The 17,317-nt window shown below is 64.6% G+C and overlaps 5 protein-coding genes across 5 annotated transcripts; 1 reads left to right on the forward strand and 4 right to left on the reverse strand.

Annotated features, from left to right (window-relative positions):
• Positions 1-1,125: 1,125 nt before the first annotated feature.
• EMIHUDRAFT_201577 (hypothetical protein) lies at positions 1,126-4,185 on the reverse strand (the record flags this gene model as incomplete). Its single annotated transcript, XM_005787837.1, has 4 exons — positions 1,126-1,633; positions 2,269-3,266; positions 3,507-3,566; positions 4,180-4,185. The coding sequence occupies 4 exons, from the start codon at positions 4,183-4,185 to the stop codon at positions 1,126-1,128; spliced, it is 1,572 nt and encodes a 523-aa protein (XP_005787894.1).
• Positions 4,186-5,429: 1,244 nt separating this feature from the next.
• Positions 5,430-6,878, forward strand: EMIHUDRAFT_60694 (hypothetical protein; the record flags this gene model as incomplete). Its single annotated transcript, XM_005787838.1, has 4 exons — positions 5,430-5,677; positions 5,846-6,190; positions 6,232-6,423; positions 6,533-6,878. Coding segments are annotated over 4 exons (1,131 nt in total), but the record flags the coding sequence as incomplete, so codon positions are not given.
• Positions 6,879-11,797: 4,919 nt separating this feature from the next.
• Positions 11,798-13,387, reverse strand: EMIHUDRAFT_201581 (hypothetical protein; the record flags this gene model as incomplete). The annotated part of the gene is made up of 2 exons (XM_005787839.1): positions 11,798-12,606; positions 12,796-13,387. 2 exons carry the CDS (start codon positions 13,385-13,387, stop codon positions 11,798-11,800), a joined length of 1,401 nt encoding a protein of 466 aa, XP_005787896.1.
• A 469-nt stretch (positions 13,388-13,856) lies between these two features.
• Positions 13,857-14,643, reverse strand: EMIHUDRAFT_79047 (hypothetical protein; the record flags this gene model as incomplete). The annotated part of the gene is made up of 2 exons (XM_005787840.1): positions 13,857-14,253; positions 14,277-14,643. The coding sequence occupies 2 exons, from the start codon at positions 14,641-14,643 to the stop codon at positions 13,946-13,948; spliced, it is 675 nt and encodes a 224-aa protein (XP_005787897.1). The 3' UTR covers positions 13,857-13,945.
• A 297-nt stretch (positions 14,644-14,940) lies between these two features.
• On the reverse strand, positions 14,941-15,651 carry EMIHUDRAFT_98492 (acyl-CoA dehydrogenase family member; the record flags this gene model as incomplete). The annotated part of the gene is made up of 1 exon (XM_005787841.1): positions 14,941-15,651. One exon carries the CDS (start codon positions 15,649-15,651, stop codon positions 14,941-14,943), a length of 711 nt encoding a protein of 236 aa, XP_005787898.1.
• Between the last annotated feature and the right edge of the window lie 1,666 nt (positions 15,652-17,317).

The raw sequence follows: 17,317 nt of genomic DNA on the forward strand, positions 1-17,317 counted from the left end.
GCTTCATATATGTGGCGGCGCAGCGGCGGAGCTGTCTTCGCCGTGTGCGCGGTAGTGCAAGCCTCGTTTGGCATGCATCTCTCACTGGCCGCGAGCATCGTCGCTGGCAGTGCGTTTGGCCTCGCCCTCTCCACCGCGTCGACGTCGCTCGCCTCATCGCGGCTCGTACGGTGACGCCCTCATCACGATTCACCTTCGGTGCGTGCACCGCCGCATCGCCCCCAGCACGCCATGCCAGCACCCACTCTCCGGCGGCGGCACCACATCGGCGGCCCTGCGTCGCCGTCTGGGCAAGGCTGGTCCCAAGGCCTTTGTTGGCACTGCACACCGCGGTCTTCGTGGCTTGCACTCGCCCGCCCAGTTGTGCCCGCCCACACTAACGAATGCGTCCCATAGTACCTCCACCGTTGCTCAGTACGGCGGAGGCCTCCGTGGCGCGGACAGCCACCACCACGATTAACCCCGACGCCCAACCATGCCCTCGCCCGCACGCGGCCATAGCCACATCATGACGACACCCTTCGCTCTCTTCCGGTCCCTAGGTCAAATCTGCCCGCATCTTGCTGAAAGTGGCGGCACGCTGCGTGGCAATACACTCCATCCAGCGACACACGATCATCGCACTTGGGAAAGGGGAGGGCGCTCAACGGGAGGCCCGCTCGCTCCGCCTCCCGCGCGGCGGTATGCGTCTGGCGCAAGCCCGCTCGGCACGCTTGCTCGTGACGGCCCGGCGATCCTGATCTGCCACAAAATCCCTCTCTCCCAGCGAGTCTCAAAAGAGTTCCGCTCAGCGTGCTGTGCCTCACCACATCTCTCTGTGTCTCTTGTCTGACTCTGATATCTCTCTAGGATTCCAGATCCAGCATCCACTCTCTCTGTGGTTGACTCTCCGTCTCTCCCAACCCAGAGTGTGAGCTGTGTCTCTTGGTCGCGTGCTGGGTTGGCTTGTTTTTTGGAGGAGAAGAGACTTGACTCTATTGACGACAAATGACGCCTGTACTAGACTCACACCGCGAAGGCAGCCCTGTCAGAGCGGGGGGCGGGCGCCGTGACCGCCGCCGCCGTAAAGCGACACGCGCGCAGGGCTGCTAATAGATCAGCACAAGGGAGGAGAGCCAGATACATCTAGCGGCAGAGGGAGCCGAGCGGCGAGTCGCCCAGAGCGAACACCAGGCTGTTGAGCGCTTCGAGGGTGCAACTGTCGAGCTCGGCGACCGCCTTTGCGAGGGCCGCTTCGAAGCCGCCGTGCGCCGTGAGGAAGGTTGGGACGACGCCGAGCAGGTCGCCGATCGCGGCAAAAAAGCCTGGGCACTCCTCCGACTCACTGCGCGTGTCCACGAACGACGACATCATTTTCTCGGCCGTGTCTGTGACGGTGGCGTGAGCGTCACTCGCAGCCTGTGCGAGCGGATGCACGATATGGCTCGCATCCGGAGTGTGCTGGGCGGCGGCGGCGGCGACGATGGCGTCCGGCTGCGGGATCGGGCCCGCTGCGGCGCAGGCGAGGCAGGCGATCAGGGCGAGGAGGCGAAGCATTTGTGCTGCCAAGGATGCGTCCGTGAGCCGATCAAACAAGAGCGGGGATAACAAGGCCCCAAGGTAGCTCTCTCGCGGCGTATTTCCGACGATTTCTCTACTTGACAAAACAACAACAAACGTATTGCTAAAAATCTCTCTCACAAAACAAATCTCCTTCTACTGTGAGATGGGTAAAAAGGAACAGGTCCCCGCGCGTCGCGCTTATTTTGGCTGTTCCTCGAGCGCGTCGCGAGGGGGGGAGGCTGTTCGCGGGACGGGTTGTGTGTCTTTTTCCCCCTTTAGCTTTCGCTCTAGAAACGGATTACCAAGATTACTGGATCTAAACACGAACCGACCGGGAGCACAGGGAGGCGCGAGAATGTGCGCAACGGCCGCCGCCGGCGCCCGCGGGCCCGCCGAGCGCCGACGAGGCACACGAGGGCGCTGCCGCGAAGACCTGACGGCCCGCCACCGATGCCGCTGTGCGTGCGCACGAAACATGCGGGGCTCTGCGGTGGCCCGCGCGGCGGCTGCGGCCCTCGGCCTCAGGTCTTTTGCTTCTTCGCGGGCGGCGGCGGCGGCGGCGGCGGCAGCCCGGGGGGCGGCGGCGGCGGCGGTAGCCCGCCGCCTGGCGGCGGCGGCGGCGGCATGCCCCCGGGCGGCGGCGGCGGCATGCCGGGCGGCGGCGGCGGCATGCCCCCGGGCGGCTTGCTCGGCGGGAGGGGCAGCGTGGCGGAGGGCATCTTCGACGCGTCGATGGCCGGCTCCTGCGAGCGCATGCCGGTCTGCAGCGCCATGTTGGCGGTGCGAGCGATGGAGGAGGAGTGGCCGTCCCAGATGACCTTCTTGGCGAGCTCCATCTCCTCCTGCACCGCGTTGGCGCCCACCATCTCTCCGATGGCAACCTCCTTGTCGCCGAAGATGTCGGTCCGCCGCTTCGCAAAGTGCTTGAGCGCGCGGTTGATGTCCTCGTCGCCGGCGACGTTCGAGTCCTTGCGCCTCTCCTCCTCGAGCTGCTTCTGCTCCTTCCACTTCGGGTCGAGCAGCGAGATGCGCATGTGCTCCTCCATCTCGTCGAGCCGCACCTGCTGCCGCGTGATCGGGTCGATCGCGTAGCCCACGCTGCCCGCCGGCTTGACCCCAATCTGCGGCACGTAGTCCTTCCGGATCAGCCGCTCCGGCACGCCGGGCGGAGGCGGAGGAGGCAGCTCCTCCATCTCGGCGTCGCCCTGCTCGTTGGCCGCGGCGGGCTGCCCCTCCGCCGGCTTCGCCGCCGCCGCCGCCTCCTTGAGGTCCTGCGGCGCCGGCAGCGCCTCCTCTTCGTCGTCGTCGAACCCAATCGTCTCGACGACGACAAAGTCCTGCCAGTCGATGAGGAGGTTGGCGCGCCGCTCCGCGTCCACGGCGCTCTCCTGGCTCAGCTTCGCGCGCTCCTTCTCGCGGTGGAAGGCCGCGTGCCGGAACATGCGCGTCAGGGCGCCCGCCGGGTCGGCCGAGTCGGAGGCGAGCCGCTCGCGCAGGCCCTCGGGCGGCGCGAGGCACTTGGAGTAGGCGTCGACGAGGGAGGTGAAGTAGGGGAAGAGGAAGTGCGTCGGCTTGAGAAAGTCGAACTGCGGGTTCTTCGACTCGCGGTTCGCCAGGCCCGTCAGGAAGGGGCGGCCGTTGCGCGCGACAAACTGCGCCGAGAGCTGGATCGTGTCGAGGTCGAGGGGGACGACGCCGACGGGGCGGGGGACGGTGTAGAGCGCCTTTGGCGGCTCGAGCGGCGCCACCTTGAACCCCGACTTGACCGTCGCCTGCGCCGACACCTCCCCCGCGCCCGGCGCCGCGACCGCCGTCTCTGCCGCCGGCGCATCGCCGCGCAGCTCGGAGATCTTGTTGCGGTAGTAGGGGTGGAAGGGGTCGCTGCTGTTGAGGAAGCCGAACTTGGGGTTGCTCTGCTCGTTCTTCAGGATCCGGCTCTCAAACTCGGGCCCGTTGCGCGCGACGAACTGCGCCGTCTTGTCGATGATGCCCTGCAGGTCGGCGGGCGGCTGCAGCACGCCGTCCTTGACGGTCGCGGCGTGGCCGAGCGAGCTCACGCCCGGGACGACGGGGCCGCCGGGCCCCGCCCCCGCCGGCGTGACGGCCGAGGAGCCAGGCACGACCGCCAGCATCGCCAGCGCTTGCAGGGTTCGGGATCTTACGCCGCATGGGAACCCCTACATAGTTCATTCGGTGATTTGAGTGGAGTCTCCTGGTCGCGTCTGGTGTCGAGGGTAGCCCGAATCGCTATAGTCGTGATTTGTTGTTGCTTTTCAAAAATCTCTCTCAATCAGCAGCCTGGAAGAAAAGAGGTCGTGTCTTGTCTCTCAGCCTACAGCCTGGCAGGGGGGGGGGAGGCTGGCGGCTGACTCAAAAACACAGGGATGGGGGCGCGGTGCTCGTCCGGGGAGAGAGAGAGAGAGAGAGAGAGAGAGAGAGAGAGAGAGAGAGAGAGAGAGAGAGAGAGCGGCTGATTGTGACTACGATTTCTCCGATCACCCCGCCCGCCCGCCCCGCCCCGCCCGCCCGCCTCTCCCCGCTTGCCCGCCCGCCCGCCCGCCCGCCCGCCCGCCCGCCCGCCCGCCCGCCCGCCCGCCCGCCCACCCATTCCCATCACCATCTCACATACCTTCATACCTTCATTATGGCGCTCGAGACCTCCTCTCGCTGCGCCTACTCGCTGCCTCGAGGGAGGAGGGGAAGACGTCAGGCAGCTCTCACTCCTGTGATGAGCGCTTGAACCGAGGCCCCTCCTCGAAAGGCAAGTATTAGCCTCACGAAACCGAGACCCCTCCCCCCCACCCCGATCCCCCCACCCCCTTGCTCCCCTCCCCCCCTCGGGAAGGCCGAAGAGAGGCGCCCGTGGGGACCCCGCAATTCCCTTCCCCCCTCGGAGGGCCGGACTGAGGCGTCGAGGGCCCCGCTCTTTCCTTCGCATAGCGGCCACTCTTCGGATCGCTGGTCGAGCGACCCGGGGGATGCCCCGCGCGCCTGACCCAGGCGCGAAAACGAATCTGCGAGGCGTGGCCGCTCATGCGGCCCGATGGAGAGGAGCGGGGCAGACTACGGGGATCGGCTTCTTACAAAGCCCTTCCCTGCAGCGAGCCCCCCTCCAACCCACCCGCGCTAGGTCTCGGGGGACGCAGGGGTGGGTCACACCCGACGACCTCGGGAACTAGCCGGGGCAGTCGGAGAAGGGGCAACTCCGTGCACTGACGGTCGGCCGTCAGAAAACACGCCTCCGTGGCTCGGGTTACACCAATCCTCGCTACCCAACGCGGCCAAAGGATATCCACCTCGGAGAACCGAGAGAGAGAGAGAGAGAGAGAGAGAGAGAGAGAGAGGAGAGAGAGAGAGAGAGAGAGAGAGAGAGAGAGAGAGAGAGAGAGCGAGCGAGAGAGAGCGAGAGATCGCCTTGAGCACGGGACCTGAAAGAATGGGACCCGAGCGGCGCCCGGCGCGGTTAGGTAGGGCGGGAAGCCGCTTTCGGCAGAAAAGAGGAAACTTGACTCACATCCAGGGCCGGGGAGCTAAGAAGCGCACCCAGCGGGCCGGACGGATGATCGGTCGGGATCGGGCTACGGGCTAGAGAGCCCTGACCCCTACCTAGGGGGGGAGGGTGTGCGTTCGCAGGGAGAGGGCCGCAAAGTAAACACGGGTCTCCGAGGGTTAGCTCCGCGCTCCAGGTTTCCCCTAGCAGCAGAACGCCCCCTCTACTCGGAGCTAGTAAACACTCGACCCGAGCGGCGCCCGGCGCGGTAGGGCGGGAATTCGCTTTCGACAAAAAGAGAAAGCGCAGGTTGGACTCCCGCCAAGATCTCTCAACGATGTCGGCGCCGCCCTCCGGCTCTGGCTCCCAGCCGCCGCCAGCGCCGGCCAGCGAGAACTTCAGCCCGGAGCTGCTGCGCATGTACTACGACCGCGTCTTCCCGGCGGCCGCCATGTGCCGGTGGCTCGGCTACGGCACGGCGCAGCTGGCCGACACGGGCGCGCGGCTTCTGCAGCGGCGCGAGTTCTCCTTCACAACGGGCGACGACGTGTACATCCGGTACCTGTCGTACGAGAACGAGGCCGGCCTCAAGAAGGACCTGCTCGCCAAGCTGCCACACAAGATTGACATCGGAGCCATCTTTTCGTGCGTCCCGCCGCCGCCGCCCGCCCGCACGGCCAACACACCGCCGCCGGACGCCGCCGCCGCTGCCACCGCATGACCGTGGCTGGCCGCACGCCTCCCAGCTCCGCACGCCCCCACCCCGCCCGACCACGCCCCTGCCCCCACCCAGCCTCCCCTCCCCTCCTGCAGCGCGCCGCCGTCGGACCACAAGAAGTACAAGCTCTTCGAGCCGAAGCAGCGCGAGCTGATCATCGACATTGACCTGACCGACTACGACTTCCTCGAGGTCGACGTCAAGCGGCTCGAGACGTGCGACCGCTGCTGGCCGCTCATGGCGCTCGCGATGCGTGTGCTGGAGCGCGCGCTGCGAGAGGACTTTGGGCGCGGGCCTCGGCTCTGGCGGGGGAGGGCGGCGGCAGGGCGCGCGGGCTCAGGGCGTCGGCGGTGCCGCTCTAGGTTTGAGCACATCCTCTGCGTCTACTCTGGCCGCCGCGGCATCCACTTGTGGGTGTGCGACGCGCGCGCGCGGCGGATGTCCAACGAGGCGCCGCCTCGCCGACGAGGGTCCGGCGGAGCCCTTCCATGAAGTGTCTCGGATCCTTCCAGGTGCGCGGCGCCGTCGCCGACTACCTCGGCCCCGTCCTCGCGCCGGCTACCGGGCGGCTTGCGATCCGCACTCCGATGCACCCGTCGCTGGCGCGCGCGTACAAGGACGAGCTCGAGCCGTTCTTCCACTCGCACATGCTCACGGGCGAGGCGGCGGGCGGGTTCGGGATTCTCGACACGGCAGAGAGGCGCGCGGCGCGGGCGGAGGGGGGCGAGAAGGGGAGGGGGTGACGGCCCGGCTCACCTAGTGTGTGGTGGCGCGTCTCGCAGGCAGAAGAAGCTGCTCGCGATGCTCGAGAACGAGCAGATCGCGGAGCAGCTGCTCGACGCCTTCGAAAAGCGGCCGGCGATGAGCGGCGCCGAGCGGTGGAAGAGGATCAAAAGCGAGTGCAAGACGCCAAAGCTCGCCGCGGTCCTCACGGAGGTGGTCTTCACGTACACGTACCCCCGCCTCGACGTCAACGTGTCCAAGGGCATGAACCACCTGCTCAAGTCGCCGTGGTGCGTCCACCCGAAGACCGGCCGCGTCTGCGTGCCGGTCAACGTGAGCGAGTGTGAGGAGTTCGACCCGAGCTCTGTCCCGACCCTCAAGACGATCGCGGACGACCTCGACGCGGGAGGCGCCTCGCTCAAGGACGGGAGGGACATCTCGCGCACCCGCCTCGCGCCCTTCGAGGCCGCCTTCGACGCCTTCCTCGCAAAGTGCGAGAACGCGATCCGCGGGGAGCGCGCGCGAGAGAAGGCGGCGGCGCCCCTCGCGAGCTCCGGCGCCGAGCTCTTCTGAAGCCGGCCCCGAGCCGTCCCGCTCTCTCGCCCACAGCGGCTCTTGCACAAGCCATCCCCTCCCCCACCCTCGCCGGGTGAGCGAGGGTGGCCAGGCGCCGGGCGCGGTGCAGCGCTGTAGAGGTGCTACAGTCGGCAGTGCGTCAGCACAAAATAGAGCGCGCATGGCATGCACACAATAATTTATGTACGTCTAACCCACTATCTAGATATGTAAAGTACCACGCCCAAAATAAGAGCACGGACACGCCTCACGCGTGACCAGCGCTCGGCCGCTCGCGTTTTATATCAATATCATCAATATTTGCTATTTCATCATTCATGACGCGCACACTTCACACAGAGACAGGAATGTGTCAATCACTCGGGGCTAGATCGATTTACCCATCTCACTGTAGAGTAGAGTGACACCCAGCGAGGGGCAGACCTCTCGATGATGGGGGGCGAGCATGGCGCGCCAGCCAGGCGAGTTATTCACACGAGCACACCGTCCCAGGATATCAAACGCGCCATTAGCGCGCCAGCACGACTTATACGTCAATTACGCCACCCACGATAACACTATCGATGTTTGTGAGTGTTCCGACGGGCGGCAGGAGGATGTACGAAGAGATTAGGAGCAGCAGGGACCCGAGGGACCATGTGGAAGACGGCTAGGGCTAGTCCCCCATCGTGAGGACGACCCCGGCTACTCGAGTAGCCGCCGACCACACCCACAAAGAACCCTGCACAAAGATCGCACGGGCGGGGACCTGTTCCTTTTTACCCATCTCACAGTAGAGAGGTGTCCGTTAAGCGTTATTATTCTTCTCGCTCGTGCGTCCTTGCAACTTGTGCTGACCTCCCTTTCTCCTCTCCTATGCCACGTGGCTGTGTGTGTTTGGGTTTCTATGTTTGCGATTGGAATTTGGATTTTCTACTGCACTTAATTTATTTATTTATTTACGACCTCGCTACCCCACCCCGACACCCGTGCGTGTCACACTAAGAGGTGTCCGTATTTATTTAATTAGATCGACAATCGACCCCGCTACGGCATGTCATCCGCGATCGCTCATTCCGGCGTTAATCGTCTGCGTCGCCGTCGGTGACGCTGACGGTATTAGACCGTGTTAGCAGCGCCGCATTCAAGCGCGCTGTCTCGAGCGCACCCTCGAAGCGGGAAAAGGTGAAGGCCGTCGCGTACACGGACGGCAGCTCGTACATGTCCGCCTCGCCGTCGATGGCACCCTCCGCCATAGCGCGGGTCGTGATCTGACCCTCCTCTGGGTACTCGTCCAATCTACCCACCCGCTCCTTCGGCGAAGAGAAGGACTGGCCCACGATACCGTGCGGTAAGCACCTCGCCGCCGCGTCGCCCTCCGCTCTAAAGCTGACGTCGAGCCGGTGGGCTGGTCCAGAGAGACGCTGGTACACGTGATTGCCGCGCACCGTGACGGTCCAGTTTCTCAGCGCGAACACGGCGTGCGACGACTGCGTCCGGATGGAGAGCTCCTCACACTGCCTGGCGCTCTTCCTGCCGAGAATAAAGTGTTGGCCGCCGCACGTCCCGTTCACAATCTTCCAGCCCCAGTTCTGACCGTTCAGCTCGGAAGCCCAGAAGGAGGCCATGGCCCACTTGCGCTTGGCGCCGCCGACGCGAGCGACTACGTGCACCTCGGTGAGGAAGGAGCCATTCACCTTGAGCTTGCCACCGTTTAGCAGAAAGCTGGAGTCCTCCGTTTTCACGTTGACCGCAAGGTTGGGCGCCGAGAGGAAGGCGTAAATGATGCCATCGTGGCCACGGAAGTCGGCAGACCCGCCATGTGCGAAGTGGAGGTGCGGGTCCTGGTGTCCACCGCCGTCGAGCCCTCCAGAGGATGTCCGTGTCATGCTCATGGGCGGTTTGGGGCTAGGTGGCGGCGGGGACGAAACTGCTGGAGGAGGGCGCGATCGCTGGACGGCTAGGTGCGCGAAGAGGGGGTCGATGGATTCACCCGCCGCTATCTCCCGCGGGCGTGCTGGGCTGGGCGGCGGCGGCCAGAGCTCCTTGGTCTCATAGACGATATTAATCTCCTCGAGATTGATGATTCGGAACTCGTTCTCATCGTCTGAGAGGAGAGTAATGGTGACATACTCCCCTCTTGTCGTCTCGCACTGGCCAGGGTAGACCCCCTCCTGCAGCACGCCCCCCAAGACGACGTTCGCCCGCCTGCACTCGTCATACTCGCGGCAGTTGTCGAAGCAGAGGAAGGCGTCGGGCGGCATGGCCCCCCTGCTGAGCCGGTCCGAGTATGACTCGTTGGAGACGAACACCTTGAGCCCGCCCGCCAGCCGGAAGTAACCGGGGCCCGCTGCGTGGTTGAAAAAGAAGATGCTCGTGATTTTCTTCCCCGGCGTGACTTTGAGTTGGATCCACGGGTTCCTCGAGCCGCATGGCTGGAAGCCTCGCATATCTGGCAAGCCCACGTTGCACACAGTGTCGGGGGTGTCAGGCCCATATGGCGCAGGACCAAGAATGTCGGTCTGGCACAGTTGGTCAGAACGGATTGTGATGGCGCTGGCCCCAGATCCCATGGTCCGCTCGCCGTCGATGCAGTTCGAGGCTGCGCGGTTCTTGTAGGTGCTGCTCATGACGGCAGAGATGATGTCCTCCCGGCCGAGGACAGCAGTACTGTCCACGGCGAAAAGGGAGAGGAGGAGGAGGAGGCTCTTCATGGGCCACCCCTGGCGCGAAAAGCTCCTATTCGATGCGTCGATCCCCCGAAGCACCGGAGGCCACCGCGACGGCGCGTTTCGTTCCAAACTTGGCCCGGGGAGGCTGTGTGGCAGGCTGTCGCTCGCCTGTCATCGCTTCGGAACCGCCCTTTCTTCCTTTTGTGCTCGCCCTGATGAAATATCACGTCGGATTCACTCGACGCTATGACGGCGGCGGCACGCACACGAGCTGCGGGCAGCGCTGCGTGCGGCCGTCCGTGCCGCCGGCCGTCATACACAGCGGCGAGGCGCGGGACCGTCTGTGACGAAGTGGGTCGCGTCCCTCGATTTCCTCAACTCACGGCCCACACCCTCTACAACTTACAGGACACGAGATCGGCAAAAATCTTTACTAGAGGCCGGCGCGCATGGCCGGACGCGGGACCATCATCACATCATGGTGTGGAGGGGGGGCTAGACCCCGAAAAGAAGGGGCTCCAGAGCACTGTATGTGTCGACAGTGCGTCTGTGCGTGTGATCCGACCAAACGGCACATAAAAACCGCGCGCCCCCCGCGAGTGTTTAGCTATAGCTCTGGGGGGGCGCGGGGGCCCTAGCGGGTATCCATGCGGGGGGGAGACGGGGTCCGATGGCCCGCCGCAGGCGCCGATTTTTGGTTTTTTTGAGCGATTTTTTTACTTGTTTATTTGGCGAACTTGCGGCCATGCCATCAATGCTATCACGCCTTGCGACAGCCTGTCGGCGCTGCTGACCGTGCCATGCTGCACAATTGATCACATGCATAGCTCGCGGCCTTAGTATCAAGCATTCAGTGACGACCTGATCGTACGGCCAGTAGGAAGGTGTCCTTCCAACGTGTGCACGCTTCTGACGCAATGCGCGTCGCCTCGGATTGGCTGCTGGCACTCTCGAGGCTATGCCTACGCAGCCTCGCGCGCATGGGCAGTCAAGAGGGACCACGCACCTTCTCAGGACAGCGCCGGTGCCTCTCTCTGGACCGGCAAACTTGGTGGTCTCGTGTCACCAATGTGGGACCAGTGCGGCATCGCGCCATCGACAGCTCTGAACTGCGCCTCACCACTGACCGGGAAGGCCGCCAAGGGGCCAGCACAGGTCGCACATTGTGGCAGCAGTCAGCTGTGCATGTCTGATAGCTAGAGCAGCAGCGTCAGGGTCGCAGGGTCGGATCGTGTCAAGCCTCTCGCCCGGCCGGCCGCGTGCAGACGTCGGCCTGTCTGCTGTCTGGAGTGATCTGTCGGCGGTCAGTACGACCGATCAGGTTGGAGGTTTCTGATGGTTGGAGTTCTATCTGTATGTACTCCTCGAGATCTCTCCAAATCTGCCCTCTACTCAACCGTACTCATTCGGGAAGTCGGTGCTAGTGGAGACTAGTGGAGCCGGAGCCCCGTTTCCGCACTGCTGCTGCGCGGCGCACGGTGTGGGCCGGGGGCCCCCGCGCCACCCCAGAGGTGTTCCCGGGCATTCACACTATATTTCGGAGATAATTGGGCGATTATATCCATAAGGGATTTCATCCCTTTTTGGTTTGGAGATTCGTGTTTCGGTTTCGGTTTTGGGTAAACGTATACAGCACTCTTCAACTTCGTCGCGATGTGGCCCCTGTCTTTGCTCCTGCTCCTATGCGAGAGCTATGGCGGGACCGCTATCGATCAGGTCGGAGTTTTCTGATGGTTGGAGGGGGTCTATCTGTGTGTACTCCTTGAGATCTTTCCAAATCTGCCCTCTCTACTTATAATCGTACTTAATCGGGAAGTTGGTGCTCTGAGCGACTCTGAGCGCCGGAGCCCCGTTTTTGTTCTTTTTCCGGTAAGCGGTATTTCCGCACTGCTGCGCGGCGCACGGTGCCTCCGGGGGCCCCCGCGCCCCCCCAGAGAGCTATAGGCCAGCTTTTCGCCGCTTCGGGCTTCGGCGCGCCGCGCGCGCGCGTCTCCGCGCCACTTCGCGCGCGGGGGGCGAGGCATCGCGCGGGAGGTACAACACCGACTGTTAATAACAGTGTTAAGAAAACGCCTCACCCGTGTACACTCTAGATGCTCATGGATAGCAGAGACAGCCCAGCGCCTCGGGTTGGGACGGCGCGCCGGCGCGCTGGAGCCACACATGAAAGGAGTACCGCGGCTGTTCGTCGGCGGACCGAGCCTCTGCCTCCACCACGAGCGTGTCGCCGACGGCGACCTCGGCGGGCTGGGGCAGCGGCAGCAGCACGGTGGGCCAGTGCGAGCCCTCGTCTGCCGAGCTCACGCGCGGGGCGGCGCCCTCTGCTAGTGGAGGGAATGCGACCTCGATGTGTAGCGCCAGTCCTCGCAACGAGTCGGCCCTGGCCAGCCCGAAGGAGATCCGGGAGTGCTGCGGCTCCGCGAGCCGGCCAGCGGTGGCGGACCCGAAGTCGAGCTGCTCGAACGGCTGCGCTGGCGCCAGGGTCGCCTCGCGCGGGAAGCGAGGCAGCTTGAGCGCGGCCCCGGGGGGAGGGGAGAGGACCGGGTTCGGCAGCGAGGCCCAGTACTCGCCAGAGGGCCAGCTGCAGGGCGCACACAGCGATCTGGCCGAGGCCGGGACGGCCACAGCGCCGGGCGCCAGCAGCCGCGCGTGCGCGTCCGCCACACATCGTGCGGCGCCCTCGCAGCCAGCGACCTCGCCGAGGATCTCGTGGACGAGCAGGCTCGGCGGCTCAGGCAGGGCGGGCTGCTCCGTCGAGTAGCCCTCGAGCACCTCGATGACCTGCTGCAGGCCCAGCTCCGCCACCGTCCGCCTCGCCGCCTCGCACGCCTCTGCATTCGACTCGAGCGCGTAAACGCGCGAGGCTCCCGCTCGGGCGGCCATCACCGCGAGAAGCGCGAGGCCGCCTGTGCCGAGGTCGAGCACGACTCGGCCGGCAGCGAGATGGCGGAGCGCGTCCTCGTACGCGGAGGTGCGCTGTGCATCGTCCCTCATCTCCGCGTATAGCCGCTCCGTGTAGCGCTCGCACAGACCGCGCGGTGTGGCGGTCATGAGACGACGAGCCGCACGCACAGTCGGCCGTATGAGCAGTGTACCTGTGGCGTCGATGGTCACGAACTGGCGCAACGACCCGCTGCGCTCGATCTGGGTTCCGGCTCTTAGGACAGATCGGGGGCCCTCGCCGGCTGGCCCCTCTGCGGCGGCCGCCGAGACGGAGATGTGCTTCGAGAGCTCGCCGATCAGGTAGAGCCGGTCGACGGCCGCTTCGTCGATGACGCCCATCGAGTTGAGCACGAAGTAGCTCGAGAGCAGCAGCGAGAGCGCAAAGACCTGCGCGTCGTACGCCTCGTCCTGCTCCATCGACGCGAGGCCCTCTGTATCGAGCAGCACGAGAGAGCCGCGCCTGCACTGGCCTGCGTCGCCGTCGGGCACGCACACGTCGATGCCGCGCGTGCACGACTCGGTCGTCGAGCCGACGCGGAAGCCCGCCTTCGCGCGCGCCGCCGTGTTGCCGGCCAGGGTGTTCAGGAAGAAGCTCTTTCCGGTCCGGTAGAGCCCGGCGACAGCGACGACAACAATTGGGGCCTCGATCCGCTGCAGCAGCTGCGCGCCCTCCGGCTGGATCTCCCACTTGCCCGCCTCGCCGAGTCGGACGAAGGGCGCGGCGCTCGCGCTACCGCCGCTCATGTTTAGGCTGGATCGCAGGCTCGGGGGGCGCCGCGGGCGCGGTTTCCCTTCGACCCTTCTTGACCCTTCTTTTTGACTGCCTCTTCGGAAGATAATACGAGTCGTATAAGGGGCTAGCAGCCATTGTGCTCAGAGGCGGCGCCGCCTCGCAAGCGGAGCGCGAGGTGGAGCACGCGCTGGTACACACTCTGCGCCACCGACTGCGCCACCGACCCTGCGCCCGCGCTGCCCGCGCGTCCCCTCGATGGCCGCCTCGAGGCCGCGCTCGCCACCGTCTCCGCCGCCTCCGCCGCCCGCGCCGCCTGCCTGGTGCTCGTGGCCCCGCACTTGCCCTAGCCCGAGAGGGGAGCTTCCGAGACCCACTACATGACCACGCACACATCATCCCGCGGCCTGGTGGTCGGCGGGATTTGTTGGGAGTGTGAATACCCCACTCGTGTATATAGAGAGATGTCCCTGTTGAGTGCGTCTCCCAGTGCACGAGCACTTCCAACCGCGCCCGCTCGAACACTCCCTGCGCGGCTCGCGGCACCAGCGACGTGCCAGCGCCGAGCGCGTTCAGCGATCTGCCAGCGTACTCCTTCGCACGTTGCCCGCGGCGCGCCGCCTCGCGCCCCTCACTGTCCGCGTCACGCAGCTGCTCCTTCTCGCCATCGCAGTTCCAGCGCCTCGTCGCCCGTGCATCGTTCCGCGTCTCGCGCCGGCAGTAGATGCACTGCCAGTGAGTGAGGCGCCGATCCATCCGCCTCGTCTTGTTTGCTCGCGTCGGCCCGACGTCGCCTCTGCGCTCATCTTGTGTGATCGCGCCTTCGCCGGCCTCCCGAACGATGCATGCAGGCAACGGTTGTGTCCCGCCACCGAACTCCCTGCCGATCCCGTGGAGCTGCCCCATCGGCTGCAACGGCCCGGTGTACATCACCACGTCGCCGACCGGCGCGGACAGCGGCTGCAGTATTGCCACCGGCGTGATCGTTCCTCGCGAAGTCGTCGACAGCCGAGGTCTCGCGAGCCACTCGTCGGTTCCCTGCGGGAGCCGCTCCTCGATTCGTTGCGTCTCCGCTCGGTCGTCCATCGCCGCCAGCCACCCTCGGGTCGCGTTCGGTCGCCAGCTCTCCAGCTCGTCGTTTGGTCACCGAGGAGAGGGAACGAAAGCACACCTCAAACTGCAGGACGTGCATCCTGGACGCATCCCTCCTTGTCCCACTTATCGAATTTGTGCAGGCGAGAGTACCCGTCCGAATTCCGGCGTTTTTCATAATTCTCACCCTACTATACTACAAGTACCCCATATTTTCGTCTTTTTTCGCTTCGCTGCGCGTCCTGGGGATAGGTAGGTAGGTAGGGCGTTTTGGCGCGAGTCATGGTCAACAGACCCCCTATCTGGCAAGGAGCCGGAACCCTGCCGCGCCGCGAAAAAAGAAATTACGCGGGCGCGCGCACGCACTGGCACCAACTCTAACACAGGTACACCAAAAAATTTTAGTCACGCACTATTGTAGGCACGGGCCGCGCGCGCGCAGTGGCACTAAAAAAATTGAGATAGAACGAACGACTCACAGCCTCGCCCTCCTCAGCCACCGCTGCAGCGCGGGTCCCGCCTGGCCTCCGACCAGCGTGCTGAGCGCCTTGAGCGCACGCGCCCCACTAGCGTCGCTCACGTCGCACTTGATGGTGCGCATGCCGAGTGCTTGGGCCGGCTTCAGATTCCTCCCGATGTCGTCCACAAAGATGCAGGCCGATGCGGGCACGCCCAGCCGCGAGATGGCCAGCTCGTAGATGGCCGGGTCGGGCTTGCGCAGCCCCTCCTCCGCCGACTGCACGATCTCGTCGAAGAGCGGCTGCAGCTCCCGAATGGACGAGGCGAGGCGGTCGTCGCCCGTGGCGCTCCGGAAGTTATTTGTCAGCGCGCAGGTCCGTACCCTGCTTTCGCGGAGGATGCCCAGCGCCTCCGTCATGAGCGGCCGCGGCGTGCAGCTATCCAGGATGACCCGGATAAGCTCCCCGCCGTCAATGATGGACGGTGCACCCGCCACTTTACAGTCCGCCGCAAAGGCGTCACTGAACGACTCGATCGTCAACTCGCCGCGCTCGAGCCGCGCAAAAGCGCCACCGCTGCCAGATGCTCCGATGACCGCGTTGACAGTGTTCTGCCCGACACCGAGTCGCGTCTCGTACTCGGCTATCGCGGCAAAGGGCGAGTGGAGAATCACGCCGCCGAGGTCAAAGATGACAGCCTCAGTTGGAGCGTCGATAACCTGTGACATCGCAGTTTTTGTCTCACGCACGACTCGACACAACGCCTCCTCCTTCTAGGGGGGCTTACACTGGCCGCGGTTACTCGCGTGTTTCACAGCCTTGTTATTAAAATACCTCTTATGGCGCTGTTCACAGCCTTGTTATTGAGAAGAAATACGCCGAGCGCGCTGTGCGCTGTCTATGAGAGGTTGAGGTGCGAGCCCTGGATTCACACATAGGTTGATAAGAAACAAGAAGGTGACATCCCAGACGTCTGAACCACAGCGTGTCCCATATCTCGTGTGTTTTCGGGTGATTAGATCATGTACGTGGACGGGGTGGAGGAGGCAAGCTCGCAGGACACCCTGTCTGGGCAGCCCGACTCGCAAGGCAGCTTCTCGAGCATGGACCTGGACGAGGAGGGCGAGGCGGAGAGCGGCCCTGCGCCTGACGAGGCGGGCGAGACGAAGGAGGGCGACGGACAAAGTCGCGGCGCAGGGGGTCCGGGAAGCGGCGGGGCTGGAGGGGGCGGCCCCTCCCCGAATCTCGCCCTCGGGCGAGTGAGAGTCGTCGGCCAGGGAAGCAGGACTCCCGCAGGGCACCTTCGGGTGGATCTCAGCAGAGCCGGCAGGCACCCCGAGCTCGCGACGCCCTTCACGACTGGAAGGGCCAGGGAGCGCACGTGCTTTGATCGCCGGGGGCACCATGGAGGGTGCGCCTGCGCCACGGAGGCACTCCGGGCGGCGTATGCGATGTGGGGGGGGGGCCGGGGAGATGCTGCCTCGGCGCGCGCTGCCGCGACGCGGCACGGAGTCGACCGGGCCACGCCGGCGAGGGAGATGCGCTCCAGCGAGGGTCGCGTCCTTGAAACCGCCGACGCGTTCCTGGACGACAAGGCCGATCGACTCTGGAGGACGCGGTCAGCGGCGCTTCGCGAACTGGCACAGAAGGTTCGAGAGCAGACGGCACGGATCTGGTGCTCCTATGCGCGGGTAGGATTGAGTCCTGTCACGGCGATCTGCTGAGGAAGGGGATCCTAGCCGACGCGGCGCAGCTCGAGGCCACCAGCAAGAAGAAGCCGCGCTCCGACAAGGGCAAGCCGAGGGGTCCTCGGGGGCCCAGGGCCGACTCGGTGGAGACGGCGGCCCGCATGGGGGTGCGGGGGTGCTGTCGACCTTCTACCTCCGGCACGCCTATGGACGGGACAGCCCGGGGCTGCATGAGGAGGACGGGGTGCTCTCCGCGAATGGGGGGGTTCTGTGTGCGGGGTGTGGAGAGGAGAATGTACCTACCTAAGATAAGCTTGAAATGATAGTCTAAGCATAAGCTAAAAGACTCATCATCATCTTGAATAATCTTACAGACATTCGCTATCCATCTTTAGATCTTATCCTATCAACCTTATCTCTAACAATATCTGCGCTTAATAAACACGGACAGCTGGAGGAACAGGCTTACAGTCGTTTTCATCCCTAGTGGTCCTGATGACATCTCTGTAGTCCAACTTAACTTCTTCTCCAGAAGCGGTCTGGTAAGACAAGGTGTGCACTCTCCAGTTCTCATCGTCTCTGCTAGGGTAATCGTGCTCTGGTTTGCCCCCTTCTGGATTCCTTTCTGGCAGAAGCAGACTTGCCTGTTTGAGTAGCACCACTCAACCAGTTCTGCAATTCCAACGTTTCTACCAAATCGGAGTTC

This window comes from Emiliania huxleyi (assembly GCF_000372725.1).
Source record: "Emiliania huxleyi CCMP1516 chromosome Unknown EMIHUscaffold_14, whole genome shotgun sequence".
NCBI classification, from domain to species: domain Eukaryota; phylum Haptophyta; order Isochrysidales; family Noelaerhabdaceae; genus Emiliania; species Emiliania huxleyi.